Genomic DNA, 10405 nt, shown 5'->3' with positions numbered 1-10405 from the left:
CCCAGCCGGCACTCGGGTGGCTGTCTCCCCGCGGCCGCAGAGTGTCGCCATAGCGATCTTCCCTGGTCGGCGCCGGGGGAGCGGCGCGGCGCTCCGGCCGGGCAGTCAGATAGGCGCACACCGCGATATACGGAGCCGTTTGTACTTACACCGCGCAGGCGTGTTCAGTGCACGCCGCTGTGCAGTGCAAATACACCGGTGTACCTTGTATGTACACTTTTCATGCATAAAATGTGAAGCAGTACATCGAGCTACCGCATGCCAGCAGAAATGAGCTAACCCGCAGCTGGGATGGGACATGAGAAGGGTCACTGCGATTGGGAGGGGTACCAGCGGCGGCTGGCTGGCATTGCAACTGGGCAAGCAATGGGCGTCAAAAACCTACACACCACGGATGGGTTAGGTATAGCAACAGCGGGCCGACATCTCGGCACCAAACTTCTATCGACCCGGAGAGCCGAGTGGGCATCGCGAGTGGAGACTGCGCGTTAGCACACTAAACCTAATGAAAATGTGCGGCTTTGATCGCATTATCGCTTGATCCATGGTTAATAGTTTTATTGACGATGATACCACAGCTTATCTCCACTAAAAGCGTGTAAGTAGGCATGGCTGCTTATCGATGCGGAAACATTCAACATGTACGATGGAAATCTATAGGAACGCACAATTCGTGTATGTGCATGAAATCAAGAACAATACTCGTACGGTTGGGTCAGAGTGGCCGTTGCCCAGTGCCCATGCATCTAAAAGCATCAATAATAAACCTAATTGTGTTCCAACTTCCATTTATGTGTGTTTATTTGTTACCCAATTACTTTTGTAGATGGAAAAAACGCAGCATGGTTAAATTAATTATTGCTTAAAATCACAAAACAATTGAAATATTTACCACAATAAGTTTTCAAGGAATTTCCAGGAGTGAAGGCTACGAAGCATCTGCTTGTAATGTCGAATATATGTGGCTGAGGCTGATCGCGTACAGATCACCACGGGTCCATATTTCGAGCCTCTGTCGCTGGCTCCCGCGCGAGAGGTAGTGGAGGGAGCAATAAAATGTCAGCACACAGTGGTACTACACACCTACTCACGGGAACATCTCTAGCGTATCCTCTGAGCAGAGGCGCATTTATGTAGAAACTAACCAATGATACAGGCTTTTCGGGAGAGCCACTGTCATTATTTTCTTGACCAACTTAAATCTGAAGGAAGAGATCTGTTCGAGAATAGCTTCTTGGTCGCTCGTACGCTGCCGGAACACACCAATATCCTGATTGCTCGTTGGCTATGAAATAAAATCGGGCTTCCCTGTCCACGTGCATGGTTATTATAACAAACTATGTACAAAGAGAACAGAGTCTGACGACGCCTCCACATTTTAGTTGAACGTGTTTTGAGCAGCTTTGATGTAGACCCGGCCCCGGATGACCTAAAAAAATCATGTCATTGATCTATACATAGTGACGGTAAATCGGCTTCATATACAATTTAACTACATGCATGCCGTCCGTCGCTAAATATTGTTGCTAAGGGTGCTTTTCAACTTCATTGCGAACACAAGACATGTTGATTATAAAGGCTCACCATGGATAATCGGAACCCATCAATGATTATCAAACGCGCTTTGATAATTAGGTCCAAATAGTTTGTCTAAGATGCCCATTATTGCATTGTATTTATCACTTGTTAGCGCAATTTATCCGGCGACTTTAAACTATTTTAGTCATTTCACTCACATAAAGATGATAAGTCACGTTTTGCTAGTGCGAACAATTGCTCAAGGTGGAGTCTCATGCCTACATTTCCAGTTCTATTGTTGTTACATTGGCCATCAAAGGACATGGTATTACTATTCAGCCACCGTTTTGCGATGTCTTGCGGTAGCGCTGTCTATTTGGACGGTTTGGGACCGGTGAGCATGGACGGACCACCAGCGGAGTTGGTTCTGTCAATACGGACAGACGTCTGAGGTGTCAGATGCCGGGGGCGGGACCGGCACTGACCAGCCTACTGGCCGGTCCATGTCCACCGCCCATCCCACCGCCGCCGTCCATTCTCTACCGTCCTGGCCGCCACTCAACGTCCATCGCCCGCCGTCCACCGCCCACCAGCAACCGTCCATTGTCTACCGCCCAGCGCCTCCGTCTATGTACTGTCAACCGCCTCCAAGCGTCAGAAGCGCCTCTGCCCGCCTTTTAACGTCCAACGTATTCGGTCCACCTCCCACCTCCCACCGTCCACCGTCCACCGTCCACCGTCCACCGTCCACTGTCCACCGTTCACCGTCCACCGTCCACCTCCCACCGTCCACCGTCCACTACTCACCGCCATCGCTCGCCTCTCGCCGCCTTCGTCTACATCCCATCCTCCCATCATCCACCGCCCACCTCCCACCGTCCACAGTCCACCGTCCACCGTCCGCCATGTCCCATCCCCACCTTTCACCGCCCACCATCCTTCCATCACCCATCTCCCATCCTCCCACCTCCCATCTCCTACCTCCCACCTATCCTCCCACCTCCCACCGCCCCTGCGGTAATTCCAGTAAGCACCAGTAGCTGACAGATTCCTCCGACCGGTGTGGCATGTGCCTCCACTTAGCAGATCGTAAAACCATCTCGCGGGGCCGCCGCCGGTCGAGGACGGCCGTCCACACCAGCCTGGTCCCTCAGTGTGTGTGTACAGAGTCGGGCGAGGCGCTGGGTGGGGATGTGACCGGTCGGTGCGGTGGGGAGCCCAGAGCTGCACAATTCTGCTGCACGGATACACAACTGCCGGTGTGGGTATCATAGCTGGGTTGGCGCTGGACTTCGTGGGTTGGCAGCTGAGGCTGTGGATTGGGACAGTTTTCTTTGATGGGAGTGAGACTAGGAGTGGCTTATTATCCCAACTGGGATGTCGGCAGACCGATTGATATTGGGACTAGGACTTGGGATGTTGTCTCATATGGGACTGGCGGGTGGGACGAGAGCTGGAACTGAAGCAGCTGGTACAGATAATTCGGTCGATTTCAAACGACCGGTCTACTTAGACCGCAGTAAGGGAAACTGGTCTTTATGTGCTGACACACCCAACTGTCTCAGACTCTCAGCTAGTTGACACGACCGACTGAATATGTTTGCAGTTATGGTTCACAGACGATTAGAATCAAGAAACCAAAACATCAAGAGAGCGAGAGAGAAAGAAAAAGAAAGTTAGGAGAGAGAAAAAGTAATACAGAGCGACAGAGGGAAAGAGAGAGAGAGAGAGAGAGAGAGAGAGAGGAGGAGAGAGAGAGAGAGAGAGAGAGAGAGAGAGAGAGAGAGAGAGAGAGAGAGAGAGAGAGGAGAGAGAGAGAGAGAGAGAGAGAGAGAGAGAGAGAGAGAGAGAGAGAGAGAAGAGAGCTAATGCAAGATATTCATTTCCTTTTATATCATTTTCGTCAAATAACGTTCTATAACCTCATACTTCCTCGTCAACTCCTCTCTCCCTCTCCCGTGTCCTCTCCCGTGCCGCGCCCATTGAGCCGTGTCTCGTCTCTCTGGTCCCGTCAGTCACGTACCGCCAATGTTTTGTCGGCAGCGGGCCGTCCGCCGTCGACTGGCCGAGCAGACATCGACGCGTCCACGTCCGTGTCCGCGCCGCCCGTCCAGTTTGTTTGCTGTCACTGTGTTCACAGCGGCCGCCCGGTTTATGGACATTTTAACAAGTAATTGCTAGCGTAACTACGTGCCATTCAGAGTCGTAAAGCGGACGCCGGTGGCTCGGCTGGCGAGGCTCGGTCTCGTGCCGGCAAACAACCGGCTGGGATGGGCTGCGCTGGGAGCGATGGCTCCAAGGTGAGCATCGTGACTGGACGGGCTAGGTGGCGAATAAAACAGCAGGAGGAATTACTGGCGGGCTGCATTAACGTGAGTAACGATAACGATGTGCGACGGTCATTCAGCATTCGTCCGGATGTCATAATCACCAGGCATAGGCATTTTTATTAACAACGTTAAGAAGAAGAACGGCTTTGGTTTTCAACAGCCTAGACAAGCAAGCACAAAAAAATGATTAAAAATATCCCAAACCATTACATTGTTTCGTTGTGAAAATGGACATCTTTTTTTCGCGTTGCCAGTGCGATCTCTTATGCAGAGATGTCATTGCTCTATAAGGCTGTAGGTACAGCCCACCGCTAAAGTAATGTAGGGTTTTACCAATCTCAACGGTTGGCTTTGACTGGCGATTGTTTAATGCGGAGTGATCGAAAAGAAGATGTAAATAGCTAAAGCTGCAGCTGCAAGGGTGACGATACATATAAGCTACATTCAAAGTTTCATTGTAGTCTGGCTAATCGTTCCTAAGCTTCATAAGCAGAACATACCCATGACTGAAACCCCACATTACTTCTGCTGTGGACTGTATATATGTTACAGGGAGTATGAGAAATCAGTTAGTTTGCAAACTACCTAGGGAGTTTGCAAACTCCCTGAACGATCAGGTAGTTTGCAAACTCCCTAGGTAGTTTGCAAAGTACCTGGTCGAACAGGTAGTTTGCAAACTCCCTAGGTAGTTTGCAAAGTCCCTAGTTAGTTTGCAAGCTCCCTAGGGTTGTTGCAAACTACCTAGGTAAAATGCGAAAACGACGAAACAACAGCCATATACGAGTACATACATGATATGTAGATAAGACGTGATGAATTGGTTCAGAGCTCAGAATGAAACTTGACAGCAATGGTGCATAACGAGACGATGTGGTGTTTTGATGACGCTGTTTCGCAGCTTACTATTTATTTTTGTCTTGCTCGTAAATATCACCCTACAGATTAATGTCTGCCTTTTTTCTTGTAGTCGACAACATGTTACGTTGCCATCCACCTCCTTTCCTTGGACGTCAGCGGCCTCTCCTCCACCGGTCTGGCGTCCATCTAAAAGCGGATGACGTCGCCATGTTCGGCGTCTTCCACGACTCGAGAGTTATTGCCGCTCAACGCTTCCTCCCACTCCCGGAACCTCTGATCGAACAGTTCGTGAGACATCCCCACAGAACCACAGAGCAACCACAGAACAGAAATTGCTTTCACTATGCTGTCTCTCCACACTCCGCTCAGCACTGATGACCCGCCTGCACTGAGCACCGTCCACCAGCCGTGACCCGACAGCGCCTTTCATCCGTATCCCGCAGGCACACACTGACCTGACCTGTCAAGCTCAGGGCAGTCGACTGCTGGCTACCAGGATCGGGTGGAAGCGGGGCGTTGGGTTGACTAAAGATGACATCCTGATTAGTCTAACCCGCGCCCCGTAGGGTGGGGGGGGGGGGGGGCGGAGCCGAAACGGCCCTCCTGTCCTTTTCCGTCATTATCTCCTAAACGGCTGCAGCTATCGCCACCAAACTTTCAAGACTTCTCCGGGCATCGATCAAAATTTTCCAGAGTCTATGATAGGTTGTCCACAAATGACGTCAGAATGGCGTGATGTTCTGCCATTTTCGACCGGAGTTTCGCGAGAAGAGCTGTCAGACGTACAGCTTTGAAGATACAGATAAAATGATCAAGACATAAAAGGTGTGAAATCGACGGGGCTACAAAACTGCTATCTCGGGTTTTTGAAATTGTTGATTTTTTACCCCCAAAAATGAAAAATGAAATTGGATATATTACCCAAAAATTCAAAAAGTTTTTTGAGTTTCGAAAAAAACGGAAAATATATGATAGTAGGTACCTACCGTCTTCTATCTACATACCAAATTTCAGATGGATATCTCTTTTTTTTTATCAAGTTATAGTTAAACAACTGTTCAAAAATGATGACGTAAAATTTTCAAACTCAATTTCAAACTCAATACTTTGCTATCTGGGGTCACTGATACCAGGTCAGGTCACAGAGCAGAGGTCAGGTCACTGGGGGTCACAATATGAAAGTGTCGTGTGATGCATGTTTTATGGTCCATTTTACAAGACAAATGCGATTATGTGGGTCAGGCAGCCTTTGGGGCAGGCTTAGGTTACGTTCTGGTGAAGGTCAGGTCAAGGTTAGGTCAAATTAGGTCAAATTTCAAAGTTGATATTTTTGCATAAAATTCGATGCAGCTCGTCACGGTCAGTCTAATGGTGGTCTTTGTTTTGCCCTATGTGGTCTAGAATTGCCAACAATTGAGTTCGACAATTTTACTCCATCATATTTGAACAGTGTTTTCGCAATAACTTGGCCAAAAAAAGAGATATCCATCTGAAATTCGGTATGTAGATAGAATATGGTAGGGAATATCATATATTTCCGTTTTTTTTTCGAAACTCAATTTTTTTTTGATTTTTTTGGGAAAGATATCCAATTTCATTTTTCATTTTTGGGGGTCAAAAATAAAAAAAAAATCAAAAATCCGAGATGGCAGTTTTGTAGCACTGTTGATTTCACACCTTTTATGTCTTGATCATTTTTCTGTATCTTCAAAGCTGTAGGTCTGACAGCTCTTCTCGCGAAGCACTTTTTTCGGTCGAAAATGGCAGAACATTACGTAATTCTGACGTCATTTATGGCCAACCTATCATAGCCTCTGGCAAAATTTTGGTCACAATGTGTAAAATTGATGCCCGGAGAAGTCCTGAAAGTTTGGTGGCGATAGCTGCAGCCGTTTAGGAGATATTGACGGAAAAGGACAGGGGGCCGTTTCGGCCCCGCCCACCCCCCCCCCCCCCACCCTACGGGGCGCGGGTTAGACTAATCAGGATGTCATCTTTAGTCAACCCAACGCCCCGCTTCCATCCGATCCTGGTAGCCAGCAGTCGATTGCCCTGAGCTTGACAGGTCAGGTCAGTGTGTGCCTGCGGGATACGGATGAAAGGCGCTGTCGGGTCACGGCTGGTGGACGGTGCTCAGTGCAGGCGGGTCATCAGTGCTGAGCGGAGTGTAAAGAGGCAGCAAGTTTCTGTTCTGTGGTTGCTCTGTGGTTCTGTGGGGATGTCTCACGAACTGTTCGATCAGAGGTTCCGGGAGTGGGAGGAAGCGCTGAGCGGCGAGAACTCTCGAGTCGTGGAAGACGCCGAACATGGCGACGTCATCCGCTTTCTGATGGACGCCAGACCGGTGGAGGAGAGGCCGCTGACGTCCAAGGAAAGGAGGTGGATGGCAACGTAACATGTTGTCGACTACAGGAAAAAAGGCAGACATTAATCTGTAAGGTGATATATGCGAGCAAGACAAAAAATAAATAGTAAGCTGCGAAAGAACGTCATCAAAACACCACATCGTCTCGTTATTCACCATTGCTGCCAAGCTTCATTCTGAGCTCTGAACCAATTCAACGCGTCTTATCTACATATCATGTATGTACTCGTATATGGCTGTTGTTTCTCCGTTTTCGCATTTTACCTAGGTAGTTTGCAACAACCCTAGGGAGTTTGCAAACTAGCTAGGGACTTTGCAAACTACCTAGGGAGTTTGCAAACTACCTGTTCGACCAGGTACTTTGCAAACTACCTAGGGAGTTTGCAAACTACCTGATCGTTCAGGGAGTTTGCAAAGTCCCTAGGTAGTTTGCAAACTAACTGATTTCTCATACTCCCTGTAACATATACATACCACTTGCACTTTGGCGTGATATGTGCATAGAATAAATTAAGATGTTTTCCGTCCGTTTCATTCGTCACATGATTTTCGCGTTCCATATTTCGATATATGCTGGGGCTGAAAATCAGGACAATATTTAAAGCGTAAGGCCTGTGTATTACAAATGTGCATTTCTAATTACCGGTGCTGAAATTAGCACCAACAATCAAAATTTTCATCAGTTGATCCGAAGCTCAATGTAGATCAGTGAACGCTGATGGGATATAACCAATTGCTATAGCCCGTGCGTCGACACTAGCTTCAACACATCCTGTTTTCTTCTTTGACCCTTGACCAGTCTTCTCACCACTGCACTAATCTGCACATTGGCACAAGTCATGCATGACATACCCCAACCGCTAACCCACTCCTGGCCCGTCCACTGACCTGAGCGCCTGCCTCAGTGACCCATCCACTGATCTGTACGCATGCCTCTGTGACCTACCCTGACCCCTGACCCGCCCACTGACCTGAACGCGCGCCTCTGTTAGACCGGTGCGTGAAGCGATCTCTTCCCTCAGGAACACATCTGGGTAGTGTGTGCGCGCGAAGTGGCTCTCCAGGGCGGACAGCTGCGCCGGCGTGAACCGCGTGCGGTGCCGCTTCTGCTTCTGGCCGGAGGTCGGCGCCTGACCCTCGGTCAAGGTCACACGTGACTCGAGCGTCGAGCCGAGGTCATTCAGGGAGTTGAGGCCACCTGGGGAGACGGTGCAGTGGAGGTGAGCCATCGCGACGGTAGGCGACGTGTCAGTTTTATCGCTATATCAACTAGATCCATCTCCCGGATCTGTGCACGATGCATGTGCTCAGAAAATGTACAAATACAATTCAGAAGATCAAACATCTGCAGCCGATTTGGCCGTCTCCAAAAATATGCAGCTCGTTCGCAAACAATCAAATGCACTCATGAGTCATGCACCATTTTGTCCAGACTTGTGACCAGCGTAACATATATAACTCTATGTATCTATAGAGCATAGGCGTAGGAACAGGGGGAGGGGCCGGGGGGCCATGCCCCCACTTTTCAGTCATTTTTAAGCGAGGATGAAAGGAGCACAAAACTGCAAAGAATTTCTTCATAGGGGTACTGTGGCTCCCACAAAGTGACATTAAAGTTTCGCTGCCCCCCCCCCCCCACACACACACTTTTCGTGAGGTTCCTACACCCATGTATAGAGTATGGTATGTATGCATGAGTCTATAGTATGGTATAGTCCATGTATGTATAGAGTCTGTAGTATAGAGTATGGGATGGCACTCAATTAATAGCAAACGGTCAATTATAGAGCCAGTAGCATGCACATTGAACATTGTAACTCAATGCCAGGGTATTGGCCGGTCCAGAAAGGCTGCCTTTGACGCTGCTGGAGGCACACTCCCCGCTAAAAGTTGCCCACATGAGGCGTGCCACCTCTCCCCCAGAAATATTTTATACTGCTTGTAATATTTTGGAGACAGAAATCTGCTTTTCCGTGCAGTTCACTGACATAATGTAAATTAATTGGCACCTTTATTGCTTTTTGCAAGTGTTACCTCCAAATCATAAAAATTAGGCCTGTTTCGGAATGTGCGGAAGGGGTAAATGTAAAAACAACCTCCCCTCCATAAAAATCGCCAGTCATGACTGCGGCCACATTACTACGGAGCGAGCGAAGCGAGCGTAGTCTTTCCTTAGACCAGTATAGCGCCTTTTGGGGCGACTAACGGAGCGAGCGAGAGGGTGGACCTTGCACGTGCGAAATTTCGAGGGGGTACCTCCAACTGACTTGTGCACGGCACCTTACTAGCCGGTCTCTAGCGCTGTGCCAAATTTGAGCACAATCGGCCCAGCCGTTCTCGAGATCTGGAAGCGGCACCCTGCACGTGCGCACGTGCAAAATGGGTCCCAACTGACTTGTGCACGGCACCCTACTAACTGGTCCCTAACCGTGTACCAAATTTGAGCGCCATCGGTCCAGCCGTTCTCGAGATCTGGAAACGACCCCTGCACGTGCGCACGTGCAGCAGCACCCCAACTCTGGCACATGGATATGCAGTGCCTAGTGGGTGCCTACCTACATGCCAACTTTCAGCGCAATCGGCCAAGTAGTTACCGAGATATTGCAACAATTACAAAACTGACACCTCTTCGTTTTGCACGTGGCACGTGCATAAGGGGTCACCCACATGCATCGGAAATAGTCCAATACTTGGTAGAAGGAATGAAGCTACCCTACAAAAATTACCGCGTGTAAATCGGTCAAGTGGTTGCTGAGATATAAGCCTCGCAAAAGCGTCCGCACGGCCGGCCGGCCGGCCGGCCGGCCGCTCATACTCAGAAATTTCCGTTAATCTAAGGAAAGACTCCGCTCGCTTCGCTCGCTCCGTAATTAACGGAAATTTCTGAGTATGAGCGGCCGGCCGGCCGTGCGGACGCTTTTGCGAGGCTTATATCTCAGCAACCACTTGACCGATTTACACGCGGTAATTTTTGTAGGGTAGCTTCATTCCTTCTACCAAGTATTGGACTATTCCCGATGCATGTGGGTGACCCCTTATGCACGTGCCACGTGCAAAACGAAGAGGTGTCAGTTTTGTAATTGTTGCATGTGTCAGAAGTGGTATGATTATTGAAGTGCGTGAAATTATTCCACGCGGAAATAATTGTACGTGCAAATTTGTTTGGATAATTTTGGGAATAAATGAGACTTTTGGGCGCTACTGGTGTTCGGTTGTATAAATTCTATTACAAGCTATTTCGGCCTTATCTCGTTCTTATTAGGTATTGTATAAAATAAGGGAAAATTCGCCAGGGAAGACAAAGGAAGTTAAAAATGGCGAAGAGGCGAGGCAC

At 48.9% G+C, this 10405-nt stretch overlaps 1 protein-coding gene across 1 annotated transcript in view; it reads right to left on the bottom strand.

The window, feature by feature from the left end:
- Positions 1 to 10405, bottom strand: part of LOC122390249 (homeobox protein orthopedia B-like) — a 38203-nt gene that overhangs the window by 14840 nt on the left and 12958 nt on the right. The window contains exon 2 of the mRNA XM_043382982.1: positions 8043 to 8269. Within this exon, the coding sequence (XP_043238917.1) occupies positions 8043 to 8269 (227 nt within the window). The remainder of the gene's footprint in view (positions 1 to 8042; positions 8270 to 10405) is intronic.

This window comes from Amphibalanus amphitrite, unplaced genomic scaffold (genome assembly GCF_019059575.1).
Source record: "Amphibalanus amphitrite isolate SeventyFive unplaced genomic scaffold, NRLGWU_Aamphi_draft 000388F_arrow, whole genome shotgun sequence".
Classification (NCBI taxonomy): domain Eukaryota; kingdom Metazoa; phylum Arthropoda; class Thecostraca; order Balanomorpha; family Balanidae; genus Amphibalanus; species Amphibalanus amphitrite.
The sequence above is the reverse complement of the archived record's forward strand: the minus strand, read 5'-3'. Positions and strand labels throughout refer to the sequence as shown.